A 15316-nucleotide genomic window follows, 5' to 3' on the forward strand; every position below is an offset into this window, starting at 1 on the left:
CCTCCGTTGACTCCCCGGAACGTGCTCAGCACGACAGGAAGTCCACGATGCGATGTCGTAGAACGCGAGCTCACCGGAGCAGTAGCCGGCGTCGCTCTCTTCCAGCCGATGTGTCGCTGACCTGCCGGAGCCTCCGCTTCTGTGCTGTTCCCCCTGTGCCTCGCTCTCACACGCCCTTTTATAGCCTCGGTGTTAGTCCACGTAAGCCTTGTCGTCGTCTTCTTCTATTCTCTACCAATCATCTCTCTCCACCTCAACGAATGCTTCTTCCTCTTTATTCTTCGGTTAATTCGCGTCTTCTTCACACCTTTTTCCTTTAAAATTTAATTTAGGCTCCTTAATATGTGTGACAAAGACGCAAGCAAACGGGTACAAGGGGAGTGCGGCGTTTCTCCTCTTTACTAGCCATTCGAGAACGGCGACAAAGCGCTTCGCTGTGCTAAACCAGTCGCGGCGCCTTCTTGCGCCCGTAGAAGGCCCCCAGGGGCAGCCTCTGGTAGAGGTGGAAGGCCCAGGCGAGCAGGAAGAAGACGCTGCCGACTCCCAGCACGGCCAGCACGGGCTCCAGGCGCCCCTCCGCGTCGGCGGCCGCCGCCGTTGGCCCCCTGCCCTGCTCGCGCAGGCCGTCGTCGGCCCCGCCGCGGTCCACGCTGGCGCCGACCGTCTTGCTATCGAGCACGGGGCACGCCATGGGGCAGTGGTGGCAGCCGGCCGCCACCGTGAGGCAGTAGCCACGCTCCGGCTTCAGGCCGTGCATGTGGAACACGCTGTTCCGCAACACCTGGGACCGCGCATCTCACGACATGAACTCGCCAGAAAGCGTCCGTATGCGGGGAACAAGAACCACGAACAAAGACATATGCTCAGGATTGCAAGACAGGCGAACGCGCACTGCGGTGTGCATTTATTCTCTTGTTTGTGTTCTGTCTATTTTCCGCTGTTCCCAGGCTTGAAAAAGGTTGATAAAGTTGCAAACTGTATGCAAGGACCTTGTGCAGCTCAGTTTTCACTCGTATAAGGCAGCTCATATTCTTCGCATTTTCACAGTGAAGCATTGGAGGGCCCTTTATCAAAAGCGCATGGGGTTATCACAGTAGCAATGGCGTGATCCGGTGAGTGATTCAGGTAGGAGAACACATTGCACATCTGAGATGCGGAGGAAGCAGGGGGACTACAAGAGCGGGGCCACAGGCGTCTTGTCGAACATCGCTTTTTCCACACTTAGTAACAGCATGCAGCGGTACCGGCTACGCGGGATAAGTGTAGCATGAAAAGGGAGATCTGTTAAAAGAGAGGTTGGTTGCCATGAACGTCCGCTCCCGTACCTGGTAGCGGGTGACGAGCGGCGGTCCCTTTCTCAGGTCCTGACAGCCCCCTTCGTAGAGGCTCGCCATGAACAGCTGGCACGGCAGCTCCGAGCTGTTCACGCTCATGGAGGCGCTCAGTGTGCCGTCCTGCGCCATGCTCCAGAGCAGGCGCTGTCCTGGCGCATGCTCGCAGCACCGGTCCCTGGGACCTTGGCCTTCGCAATGTGAACGGCCGTGTAGTAGATAAGTTCGGGAGCATGTTCCCCTTTTACGCGCGCCACACCGAAACGATAAAGCGAGACAGAAGCAATGAAGTTACTGTGCGCTACAAAACGGCACCTGGAGAGAGCCGTCGTAGCCTCGTCATGCTCCACGCGTACCATCGCAACGCTTCTTTTGTCACGTTGTCTTGGAAATTTTGTGCGCGTGGACGGCGTTTGTCCGGCTTGATAGCTACAAAACAGATTTGTAAGCAATTTCTACCACTGCGACTCCTCGAATAAGGGATTTCAAAAAGCGTACTCGCCGAACAGTGCAGTGCAGGTAGCAGGCACGCACCTGGTTCTTAATGCTAGTGAATGAAGGGAGCGTCTCCTTTGAAACTTCACGTCCGGGCTAACTACGCTGTAGAATATTGCAGGGTGACTCGGCTGGCTGACGAAAACAACAAGGTGTCGCGAATTGGTAGCACGTCCCCGACTTTTCGAAGGGGAACGCTATCGCGTAGGTTATTTATAATTATGAGGAAACGGACACGAAAACAAGAACACATACTCAAAACGCGTACAACACTGGAGAAACGGGGATGCTTTGCCGACAGGGCGGACGCGGGTGGTTGTAGCGTGACGCGTCGCTGGCGCTGCGTCGAAGGAAGCGGCGGAAGGGAGTCAGGATTGTCTCTCGTCAAGAGCCCGAAGAGCTTGGCAGCAGCAGAAAGAACGTAGCCAGGTCTCATCGACGGCGTCACGAAATGCCAGAGGTTTAAAGCAGGCTATCCAAGGGTGCTTTTAAGCAGCATGGGCCCTCAGTCCATCGGCTGCCACCTTCACACTTGCAAAGAACGCAGGAGGCTTACGTCGGTGATCCAAGGGAAGCCACGATAGCACGAACCCAACGTCTGACGTCTGCCACCTCCATGCTTGAATCACCCGATCTCCGCTCCTCTGTCTTCCTTTATACCTCGGTTTTCTGACACGTCATCTCTCCGCTCCTCGTGCTCGCCATGCTCTCTGTCGCCGTCACCTCGCACACACCCTTCGCACGCGCACACGCGCTACGCTGGGCTGGCACGCGCAGCGCTTCGCTGTCCGAATCACCACTGTGGACGCACCGCGTTTAAAAATCCTCCGAGGATCTTTTGTGCACCTCACATATGCCCCCCCCCCCCCCGCCCCTCGAGAAAGTTTTTCACATAGAAAAAACTGCCGTTGGTGCAACACAACACTTCTGTTCATGTGCGAAGTAGACAAACGCCGTTGATGCACGAACACTAATGTTCACGTGATAAACGGCAAGTTAGGAGTAGTCACAGAAGGCACTTTACACACTGGCACATGGAGGCACATGGAAACGCGCACAGAGGAAACATGCGGTCAAACATAATACATCTAGTAAAAGGAAAAATGAAAACGGTACAAAATATCACCCCGCCGCGGTGGCTCAGTGGTTAGGGCGCTCGACTACTGATCCGGAGTTCCCGGGTTCGAACCCGACCGCGGCGGCTGCTTTTTTATGGAGGAAAAACGCTAAGGCGCCCGTGTGCTGTGCGATGTCAGTGCATGTTAAAGATCCCCAGGTGGTCGAAATTATTCCGGAGCCCTCCACTACGGCACCTCTTCTTCCTTTCTTCTTTCACTCCCTCCTTTATCCCTTCCCTTATGGCGCGGTTCAGGTGTCCAACGATATATGAGACAGATACTGCGCCATTTCCTTTCCTCAAAAACCAATTATTATTATTATTACAAAATATCAGACACAAACTTCAAGCACGTTTGTACCGTAAAAGTGAACATGTACACACTGAGCAACACATGACAGAAATAAAGAACTCGTAAACACCCCTAGACTACATTTGCACAGGTAACCGTTGCAAACACACCGGATATTAGCAATGTACATTGCGCATTACCTTCCGGCAATTTGTAAACAACATATGCAACCAGCGCCTACGTTCTCCGAGTCTGAGCCACCTTGTTGGATTACGAAGACAGAAGACGCCTGCACGGCCTCTTGGGACGCACGCTCTTCGTATGTTTTCAGAATATAGCTTCTTCATCATCATCATCATCAGCCTTACTACACCCACTTCAGGGCAAAGGCCTCTCCCATGTCTCTCCAATTAACCCTGTCCTTTGCCAGCTGCATCCACCCTTTGCCTGCAAACGTCTTAATCTCATCCGCCCACCTAACCTTCTGCCGCCCCCTGCTACGCTTACTTTCTTTTGGAATCCACTCCGTTACCCTTAAGGACCAGCGGTTATCTTGCCTTCGCATTACATGCCCTGCCCAAGCCCATTTCTTTCTCTTGATTTCGACTAGGATGTCATTAACCCGTGTTTGTTCCCTCACCCACTCTGCCCGCTTCCGGTCTCTTAACGTTACACCTATCATTTTTCTTTCCATGGCACGCTGCGTTGTCCTTAACTTAAGCTGAAGTCTTTTCGTTAACCTCCACGTTTCTGCCCCGTAGGTGAGTACCGGTAAGATAAAGCTGTTGTACTTTTCTCTTGAGGGAAATTGGTAAACTGCCACTCATGATCTGCGAGAACTTGCCATATGCGCTCCACCCCATTCATATCCTTCTAGTTATCTCCCTCTCATGATCCGGATCAGCTGTCACTACCTGCCCTAAGTAGACGTATTCCGGCACAACTTCCAGGCTCTCGCTGCCAATTGTGAACTGTTGTTTCCTTGCTAGGCTGTTGAACATTGCCTTGGTTTTCTGCATGTTTATTTATAGACCCATCGTATTGCTCTGCCTGTCTAACTCATTGATCATGCTTTACAGTTCACCTCCTGAGTGAGTCAGCAAGACAATGTCATCAGCGAATCGCAGATTATGTAGGTATTCTCCATTTATTCTTATTCCCAACTGTTCCCAATTCAGGCCTCGGAACTCCTCCTGTAAACATGCGGTGACCAGCATTGGCGAGATCGTGTCTCCTTGCCTGACGCCCTTTCTTATTGGAACTTTATTGCTGACTTTATGGAGGACTATAGTAGCTGTGCAGTTGCCATATATATCTTCCAATACTTTGACAATTTTGAATTTGAATTTCAACATTTATTTATTCCACACAAAAAGTGAAAAGGCAGGGTGGAGAAAAAGCTGTTTTAACACAGCTTGACAGCGCTCCATCCCCCAAAGGCAAATGCAACATTAACAGCTTGCATATATATATCCCGTCACAAGATTGCAGAAAAAAAAGAATAAATACTGCATACAAGACTACAGGTTTCAAAGCCTAGAAGTTTACAAAGGCACCAGGCAAAGGACAATCATTTTTTTCCTTTTTTATTACAGGAAAAAAAGAAATATAAAAAATAAAAGATTCGGACAAATATACATGGAAGAGAGACATACATACGCAACATATCTGTCTAATGCGAAAACACTAATAATTTCAATGAAATGAAAAACTTATCCACATTGATTATTTTTCTTGACATCACAAATGTTCACTATGAGATGATAATATCAGTGAAATGCGGTTGTTTTTAAGCCTTTCCACATCCACGCCTTCCGAGTGGAAGCGGTTCAGAGAAAGTCACCCCAAGTGTTTTTACACTTTTATCGCACGATATTCTAAATGGTCCTAATCTGATAGTATTTGTCATCTTGACGCAAGTCCCTCGAGCCCTGTAAAGGACGCATTTTGTTTTTGCCTCGTTGATTAGCAGGTTGTTTCTTTGCGACCATTCTTGAAGCATATTGCAAACGGAGCTTGCTTTGCGAAGCATACATGATAAATCTCGGCCTGCAACATTCACAGTACAGTCATCGGCGTAGATCACAAATTGACATCTGGGGATTGTTCGAACAACATCATTTGCGTAGTACAAAAACAATATGGGACCTAGGATACTGCCTTATGGAACGCAGTTTTTATTTGTCGAGGGTTTGATTTATGTTCGTTAATTTCTACAAATTGGGTTCTTGAGTTGAGATTTCAGAAGCTGGAGCGATTGTCCTCGGATGCCATATCTTTCTAATTTTGTGAGCAATAAGTCGTGGTTAACGCGGTCAAAAGCTTTACTGAAGTCTAGGTAAATACCAAGCGTCATTAATTTTTTTCAAAGTTATCTAGTATTATGTCTTTCTGAATTAGTAAGGCGGTTTCTCTGGAGCGATTTTGTTTGAAACCATGCTGAATATCTGTTATTAAATTATATTTGCGAGAGAAACTATCCACTCGGACCTTAATTGCCTTTTCAAGGCCTTTAGAAAAAATTGGCAGTATAGAGACTGGACGATAATTACTCATATTGTTCCTATCTCCTCTTTTGTGTATAATTGTCACTTTCGCGACCTTCATGCTCTGGGGAAAAACGCCTGTTGACAATGCAGTGTTGAAAATATGAGCTAATACAGGTGCAATAAGATCCACTACATGTTTAACTGGTCTGATTTCGATGCCATCTACATCTTTACTGCGGCTGTTTTTGAGGCTCTGGATAAGCGTTTTTACTTCTTAGGTACAAGTGGGTTGCAAGAATAATGTATTTAAATTCATTTGGATAATTTTGGGGGCATCATAATCGTTACTGCCGACTCCTATATCAATAAAAAAGCTATTAAAGTGGTCTGCGAGCTCTTTCTGTTTGAGAAGCGTACCGTTTATAGTCAGGCTTTCAATGCGGCTGCACTCATCTTTCCTGTTTAACACACTGTTTATCCTTTTCCACGAGATATCGCCTTTGTAGACAGGTTTCATCAAATACACGATAGTAATTGTCATTTTTTGATTGTTTCTTTTCTTTATTTACTTTATTTCGAAAAGCTTTATTTTCTATCCATTTACTGATGTTTCTAGATTCGATAAAGCATTGATAAAGTTTATTTTTCTTTTTAATTTGCTTAAGAAGGTATTTTGTGTAAGAAGGTATTTTGTATAAGGTATTTTATATAAGGCTCTTCTACCCCCGGATTACGCAATGCCTGTATGACTGGTGAGGTTTCCACTTAGTCGAATGCTTTATCGTAATCAATGAAAGCTATATATAGAGGTTGGTTATATTCTGCTAATTTCTCTATCACCTGATTGATAGTGTGAATATGATCTATTGTGGAATATCCTTTACGAAAGCCTGCCTTATCATTTGGTTGAGTAAAGTCTAACGTTTCCCTGACTCTATTAGCGATTGCCTTAGTAAATACTTGGTAGGCAAAGGATAGTAAGCTGATCGGCCTGTAATTTTTCAAGTCCTTGGCGTCTCCCTTCTTATGAATTAAGATAATGTTTGCATTCTTCCAAGCTTCTGGTACAGTCGAGGTCATAAGGCATTGCGTATGGCTAGTTTTTCTAGCACGATGTCCCCTCCATCCTTCAACAGATCTGCTGTTACCTGATCCTCCCCAGATGCTTTTCCCTTTTTCATTGCTTCTAAGGCTTTCTATACTTTATCTTTCGTTACTGGCGGGATGACGCATTGCTGTGCTCAGCTGTCTTTCTCATTAGTGCTCTGATTACATTGGCTACTGTACAGGTCTGTGTAGAACTCTTCGGCTACGTTAACTATCTTATCCATATTGCTAATGACATTGCCCTGCTTGTCTCTTAATGCATACATTTGGTTTTTACCTATGTCTATATTTCTTCTTCACTGCTTTTAGGCTACCTCCGTTCTTTAGAGCATGCTCGATTCTCTCCATATTAAACTTCCTTATGTCGGCTACCTTGCGCTTATTTATTAACTTTGATAGCTCTGTTCTATTCTGTCGGTAGGGTTAGACGCCCTCATGCTTTGGCGCTTCTTAATCAGATCTTTCGTCACCTGAGATAGCTTTCCGGTATCCTGTCGAAGTGTCCTACCGCCTACTTCTACTGCGCACTCCGTAATTATTGATGTCAGATTATCGTGCATTGTATGAGCATCAAGATCGTCTTCCTCAGTTAATGCCCAATATCTGTTTTGCAGCGCTATCCTAAACTCCTGTGCTTTCCGTCTTACGGCTAACTCGTTAATGGTCTTCCTCTTGACTAGCTTCTTCCGTTCCCTCTTCAAGTTTAAGCTAATTCGAGACCTTACCATTCTGTGGTCGCTACAACGCACATTACCGAGGACGGCCACATCCTGAATGATGTCAGGTTTAGCGCATAGTACGTAGTCGATTTCATTTTTAGTTTCACCATTGGGGCTCTTCCAGGTCCACTTCCTGTTTTCTCGTTTGTGGAAGAAGGTATTCATGATCCGTAAATTATTTCTATGCGCGAATTCGACTAATAACTCTCCCCTGCTATTTCTAGAGCCTATCCCATAGTCACCTACCGCGTGGTCATCATCCTGCTTCTTGCCCACCTTCGCATTGAGGTCGCCCATCAGTATAGTGCATTCTGATTTTACTTTATTCATTGCCGATTCTACGTCCTCATAGAAACTTTCAACGGTCTGGTCATCATGGCTGGATGTGGGTGCGTAGGCCTGCACCACTTTCAGCTTGTACCTCCTATTCAGCTTAATTGCTATAGCTGCTACCCTCTCGTTAATACTATAGAGCTCCTCTACGTTGTCAGCTATATCCTTATTAATGAGGAATCCCACACCTAGTTCTCGTCTATCCTCTAATCCGCGATAGTACTGTATGTGTCCGTCCTTTAGTGCTGTATACGCCTCACCTGTCCTCCTAACTTCGCTAAGCCCTATCACATCCCATTTAATTCCCGCTAGTTCCTCTAACAGCACTGCTAGGCTAGCCGCACCAGATAAAGTTCTAGCGTTAAACGTTGCCAGGTTCAGATTCCAATGGCAGCCTGTCGGGAGCCAGAGATTCTTAGCACCCTTCGCTGCGTCACAGGTCTGACCGCCGCCGTGGTCAGTTGCCCCGCAGCCGCTAGGGACTGAGGGCCGAGGGTTAATTGATTTGATAATAGAAGGTTGTGGCCAAGTACTACACCAGAGTGGCCAAATCCTGCTCTGGTGAGAGAGTGCGTTGTCGGTTCTGGTCACCGAGATCAGGCCGCACTCCAAGCCTGGTTATGCAATTCTATCGACGCGCGATTTTTTTTTTTAATCCTGGTGGAGAATTACGCGGCACCAGGATTCGAACCCCGGTCCTCTTGCACGCGAGGCGGATGCTCTACCTCTACGCCATCGCTGCATCCTTAGTCTGGCCCTTAGTCTGGCATCGCTGCACTCTTAGTCTGGCCCAAATCGCTCCAATAATCCACGTCGTTCTTTTTTCCACAAACCACAAATGGACCTTTGCACTGCATTGCCAGTTTATTGTGGCTGCTCGGCAAAAGAATGAGGGCACAATCTCCAGCCCTTAAATACCGCTCTTTGCTGTTCCTGTCATGGTATTTCTTGTGAGACTTTTGGGCACGCAACAAATTTAGATGTGCCGCTCTCACAGTTTGCTCGAGACGTTCTCTTAGATCGAGAACGTAACCATAGGTCGTCTTCATGTCTTCTCCCATCTCTTCCCTGGTCCAGAGCTCTCTGAGAACTGCGAGCGGTACTCGCACGTGACGTCCAAATATCAACTCAAATGAAGAAAACCCCAGACTCGCCTGCGGCACCTCTCTGTATGCGAACAGAAGCGGAGCGATATAATGATCCCATGTTTCGGGCTGCACCTGACTGAGCTTCCGCAGCATATGCTTGAGTGTGCCGTTAAATTTCTCCACCATCCCATTGCACATTGGGTGGTAAGGGGTCGTGCTGAGATGTTTCACCGCCAAGAGATCATTGAGCTCTCTCATCATTTCAGAAGTGAAAGAGGAGCCCTGGTCACAAAGGATCTCTCTCGGATCAAATGGAGTGTGATAAGAGGCATGCGTCCCAACGGAGCTTTCCCTACTTCGCCTTTCGGGCACGTCCTTTGACAGCAGTCGCACGACCTGACATACCTCTTAATCTCCTCCTGCACCCCCGGCCAGTAGAATTCTTCCAGAACTCGATCTGTAGTCTTCTTAATTCACTGATGCCCCGCCAACGGGTTATCGTTGACAAGGCTTAGCACCTGTGATCAACACCACATTGGAAGGACTACCTGTCGAACCTCTCTGCCGAAAGCGAGATGATAGAGGCGGTACAGCTAACCCTTTTCACAGAATACGAGTGCGAAGTTCCGTGCTTGCCATGGAACACCTTCCCTACTTTCACCCAGCACGCCTTCAATGACTCATCGTCTCTTTGCTCTGCTTCTAACATTTCCTTGTTGAACCTCATGGGACCAACGCTTATAGCAGTACTTTCCCTCCTTCGTCCGGAAACTTCCTTTCCAGCCAACACCACTTTTGGGCCTCCGCCCTCACCATTTTCACTGGCGACCTCGTCATTGACTATGTCTGGACATAATTTAGCAACGCCCTCCGATTTCTTTCAATCAATATCTGGACTTGACGGCTCACAGGCCTCTGGTATATTTCCAATTATGACATCGTACAATGGTGTCTCCATGCACTTTAACAGGGCCATTCCAGTGAAATAAGGGAAAGCGATATAAACTTCTGCTTCGGGAACTTCCAGACTACTGCCATCAACAATGAACACCGTAGGTTTCGAGCCAGTGAGAGCTGAATCAGGAACTAGTGCTCTCCGCAGCACCACTGTATTGCTCCCCGTGTCCCGTAAAACACGTACGGATAGGCCTCGGAGTTCTCCCTCTAGTACAGGCATGTGTTGGGCGTCTGCAGGCTTTTTCCGGACAAGTCCGACCACCACCTTATCCTCAGCTGGTTCCAGCCTATCAGCTGTTGTGGACACTGTTTCAGGCGCAACGCACTCCGGCTGAGCACAACATAACGATTGCTTCTGGCTTTCATGCTTTCTTGAGCAGGAACTTACATCATGCCCTGTTTTTCGACAATAAACGCAATAAAGCTGTTTTGGCTTAGAGCGACAGTCGGCAGCCTTATATCCAGGTCGGTTACAAATGAGACACCTTCCTGACTGTCTACTTAATGGCACATCCTTCTCTCTCTGAATGCCCGCCTCGAACGATTCTTTGAACGAAGACAAATTCCTTTGCCGCTTGGCCTCTAGAAAGTTGTCTGGTGCCTCAGCCATTTTGTCCAGCGCCTTGCTCTCTATTTCTCGAAGGAAAACTTCCAGATGACTATGACAGTTCCTCATGAACTGTTCGGCCACCACCAAGTCACGTAAATCATCGTACGTTGTGGCCGTGCCCGACATCTCGACCCATCGATCAAAAAGACTGAGCAAACGTGCTGCGTATTGCTTACCTGTTTCTTTATCAAGCAGCTTACTCTCACGAAACCTTTCGCGATAACCTCCTGTCGTAAACCGAAAATGTAGAAGTTAGGCTAATTTTGCCTTATCATAGTCCAAGCGGGCAGGACCCAAGTCAAGCCGCTGTCGCGGTTTTTAGTTGTCTCCTGCTATCAAGAAGGAAAAATAAAGAATTGAATTGAATCTGCTGGAGACAGGTGACCGAACACACAGAGAGCTTCCCCAATCAGACATACTAAGCGCTGTAGCCCATTTTTCCTTGGGTCAGCTGCGCCCTTCTGCGATACACTCAAAACGTTTGAGGTATGCTTCCAAGTCATCCCTGCAATTGTCAAAAGGCGTGATCAACTTGTGTGGGCTTACCGCTGCTGATGAGGGCCCCGGTGCGGGTTCTCGATTACCCCCACCAGCTTCTGCGAGCCTTAGAAGGGTCAGGGTTCGGGCTAGTGGGTAATCAGCATGAGGATTCATAGCGCACAGAATATTCTGTGTATTCTGTGCGCTATGAATCCTCATTCTGCGAGCCTTAATTGCAGCTGCAATCTACGCTGTTCAGCCTCTGCTAGCGACTTTGCATGCTCGCGTTCGGCTTCTGCTAACGCCTTTTCATGCTCGCATTGAACCTCGCATTCGGCTGCACGTGCTGCACGTTCCTTCTCTTGCTTGGCGCCCGCCCACGTGCGCAGCTCGACGTCTTTAAACCCCATGCGTTCACCAAACTCCACCAGATCCCGTGGTGTTGCCATCGTTTCTTTTTACGGACCCACGAAAGGAAAAAAAACGTGGCTTCGTCCCGTCGCGCGGATGCCACTTGTCGCGAATTGGTAGCGCGTCCCCGACTTTTCGAAGGGGAACGCTATCGCGTGCAGGTTCGAACGAGAGAACAAGGGGTAAAGAGATCAAACGAAACAAAACGAAGCCGTATTTATAATTTAGAGGAAAAGGGACCAATAAAAAACGAACACGAAAACAAGAAAACACACACTAAACACGCGTACGACACCACAGAAATAAAGGAAAGAGTTCGCCAGGTACTGAGCGTCCCAGGTGAAGCAGGGATGCCTCGCAGACAGAGCGGACGCGGGTGGTTGTAGCGCGACACGTCGCTGGCGCTGCGTCGAAGGAAGCGGCGGAAGAGAGCCAGGTGGTGGTAGGAGCGGAGAGGAACAAAGGGAGACACCGATGGTCTCTCGTCAAGAGCCCGAAGAGCTTGGCAGCAGCAGGAAGAACCTAGCCAGATCTTGTCGACGGCGTTACGAAACGCCAGAGGCTTTAATCAGGCTATCCAAGGGTGCCTTTAGGCAGCACAGACCCTCAGTCCATCGGCTGCTACCTCCACACTTGCATGGTACGCAGGAGGCTTGTGTCAGTGATTCAAGAGAGGTCACGGCAGCACGGACCCAACGCCCGACGGCTGCCACCTCCACGCTTGAATGACACAATCTCCGCTGCTCTGTCTTCCTTTACACCTCGGTTTTCTGACACGTCATCTCTCCGCTCCTCGTGCTCGCCACGCTCTTTGCCGTCGCCTCGCACACCCTTCGCACGCGCACACGCGCAACGCTGGGCTGGCATGCGCAGCGCTCCGCTATTCGACGCACCACTGTCAACGCACCACGTTCACAAATCCTCCGAGTATCTTTTGTGCACCTCACACAAAGCAAAACGCGAAGTGATGTCACTATTCTCGCAGTTTTTTTTTAATGTCTGCTCCCATGTTATGCCGAAATAAGAGAGCATACAAAAAGAGCTAGAGAATACGAAGAAAATGATACGTCTCCTTGTTAGCGAGCAGCCTGAGTATCCGATGTATTCACGCGACGTCACGGGCGCCATTTAGTGGTTCGGAGCATGACTTTAGCACTGCAAGCCTGAGCAGGTAGAGATAAGCTGATTAAAGGTATGCCTGCCGCCTTTCGCTGTGCTACATGCACCACTGAAAGGCGTCCACTGTGACCTCGGTGCATACTCCCTATAACGACGCATTTTAGTAGGCAGAAATCGTTGGACAGGACTCGCACGAGCCTTTACGCGTGTCTTCGTCCACTTTGCGCCTACTGTATAAGCAGGTCCTGCGCCTGGAGGACTGCGTTGAACTACATGAGGCTAATAATCATTATCATCAGCCTGGCTACGCCCACTACAGGGCAAAGACTTCTGCCAAGTCTCCCCATTTAACCCTGTCCTTTGCCAGCTGCGGTCACCGTGTCCGCTTTAGAGGGCTAGCGGGTTCATTACTACTCCGAATTCAAACTACGCGCATCCGCCGCGGTGGTTCAGTGGTTAAGGCGCTCGTCTGCTGAGCCGGAGTACCCGGGTTCGTACCCAGCCGCGTTTCGATGGAGGCGAAACGCAAAATGCGCCCGTGTGCTGTGCGATGTCGGTGCACGTCAAAGATCACAAGGTAGTCGAAATTGTTCCGGAGACATACACACGCAAGAAAACGAGGACAAGGACAGTCAAAAGATGGGACAGGCGCCAACTACCAACCGATTTTATTATCTCGAAAGAACAGCTTATATCCACAAGAGGCACAATAATATACAAAACACAGAAGGCGCGGGAAAAAAACAGATAAAAAAACTCGCATAGAACCAAGCAGAAAAGCAACCTCTTCATCTGCTAAGGATACAATAATAGAGGCATACCTGATTAAGCAGCAGGGCCCCGTGTGGTTGAGTAAGCCGTCTGTGACCTTAACAGATGCATGAAGAGATTGCCTTTCTGCGCGGTTCCATGCCATTTTTTTTATGTTCACCCTTCCCATGCCTTCTGTGTTGGGTGTATTTTTGTGCCTCTCTTGCGGTTATAACCGATTCTTTCAAGATAACAAAATAAGTTTGTAGTTGACGCCTGCAACGTCTTTTCCGTGTTCTTGTCCTCGTTTTCTTGCGCGGCTATATTCCACCACGGCACCTCTTTCTTCCTTTCTTCTTTCACTCCCTCCTTCGTTCCTTCCCTTACGGCGCTGTTCGGGTCTCCAACAATATACGTGAGACAGTTACTGCGCCATTTCCTTTCCTCGAAACCAATTTTCAATTTTTTCAAAAAAAAAAGCGCGCATGACATAAAGGCACACGTAATCTCCTCCATTCGCTTCTTTAGTATGTGGCCGCGCTCTTTTTTTTCGGGCAGTTTGCACTCAATGCCTCTAAGACCGGTCTCGCCTGCGCAGATAACGCTGTGAGAGGCATAAAGGCGACCTGCAATGAACTTTTTATGGGGCAATTGCAGCCGCCTATTACAAAGCCTAGCGAGACAATCAAGCACTTTCAGGCACACCAGTAGTGCTTTCGCCACGCAATCTGAGGTTCGGCGCTCGTCCGGGCCAAGTCGAAAGCAAAATGCATTTTTCAAGTTAAAGGTTCTTTGAGGAGAGGAAATGGCGCAGTAACTGTTTTGGTGGGCACCTATACCACGTTTTGAGGAAAGGGTGCAAGGTGGGAGTGAAAGGAAGAAAGAGGTGCCGCAGTGGAGGGCTCCGCAATAATATTGACCACATGGGGATCTTTAACGTGCACTGACATCGCACAGGACACGGACGCCTTTTGCGTTTTGCCTCCATCAAAACACGGCCGCCGCGGTCAGGTTCGAACCCGGGTACTCCGGATCAGTAGCCGAGCGCTCTAACCACTGAGCCACCGCGGCGGGAACGCTATCTGCGAGGTGCTCCCGTAATGGTTTAGTATGTGGCCTCATGTTCGTCACTTAGCGAGCTACTGACAGCAGCATTTTTAGGAGTGCACTGGAACAACTGCTCTAGGCATCGGTACCATACCTGTGAGCACCGCGACCGACGATCGGACAGTGCCCTCTCCTCTCGCCGCCACGGAGAAGCAGTAGAAGCCCTGTGGCAGGCGCCAGAAGCGCACGGGGGCATCGTGTCGTAGCGGCGCCAGGCTTTGGTTGGCCACGGCCACCCGACGACCGACGGCGCACGAGCGCGAGTAGCGGTGAAGACGCCACAGGACCAGCTCCAGCTGGTGGCCCGCCGGAAATCTTGTGTCCGCCTGCAGAAGCTCCACATGTCCCGACCAGCTCTCCACCTGAACCAGGACGACCAGGACGGCCGCGGCCAGTGCGCCCATTCTCAACAGCGGAGTGCAAGGACCGCCTTGCTTTTCGACTCACGGCACAGAAGCAGAACACGTATTCGTCTTCATCGTCCTTCCAGACCGCAAGAGCACGCTTCTATTTCTTCTTCCTCTTAAAACATGGCAGACACCGACGTTAAGGGGTTGGTAAGGTGTCGTGGCAGTAACAAGGAAATTTTCGTGACCGAATACGACAAAAAAAATTCACGGGGGCACTTTGTTGACCTGATATGCAGTGAGGCGAAAGCGTTTAGCGCGGTGTTGCTGCTTGTGTCGCTGTCGTTCATTAGCGCACGCGCATTTGATTTGCTGGAGACACTAGAGAGCGTTTAGGCGGCATCCTTCCAGATGGGTGTTCAGGAGATGTCTTGCAAGGCTGCCTGGTGAGAGCTCCTCTCGAAAGATGGTGGCGTTACTCAGCGACGTCACACGCATGCGCAGTAGGCTGAAGCGCAAGTGCATTGTCTGCTGACGCCTTGCGCATGCGCACAAGTGTGACGA

At 49.1% G+C, this 15316-nt stretch overlaps 1 protein-coding gene across 1 annotated transcript; it reads right to left on the reverse strand.

Annotated features, from left to right (window-relative positions):
* Nucleotides 1-390: 390 nt before the first annotated feature.
* On the reverse strand, nt 391-14914 carry LOC144134587 (uncharacterized). The gene is made up of 3 exons (XM_077667476.1): nt 14500-14914; nt 1326-1522; nt 391-781 (listed from the first exon to the last, which is right to left on the reverse strand). The coding sequence occupies exons 1-3, from the start codon at nt 14807-14809 to the stop codon at nt 440-442; spliced, it is 849 nt and encodes a 282-aa protein (XP_077523602.1). The 5' UTR covers nt 14810-14914; the 3' UTR covers nt 391-439.
* Nucleotides 14915-15316: the final 402 nt, after the last annotated feature.

Source organism: Amblyomma americanum, chromosome 5, assembly GCF_052857255.1.
Source record: "Amblyomma americanum isolate KBUSLIRL-KWMA chromosome 5, ASM5285725v1, whole genome shotgun sequence".
NCBI lineage: Eukaryota > Metazoa > Arthropoda > Arachnida > Ixodida > Ixodidae > Amblyomma > Amblyomma americanum.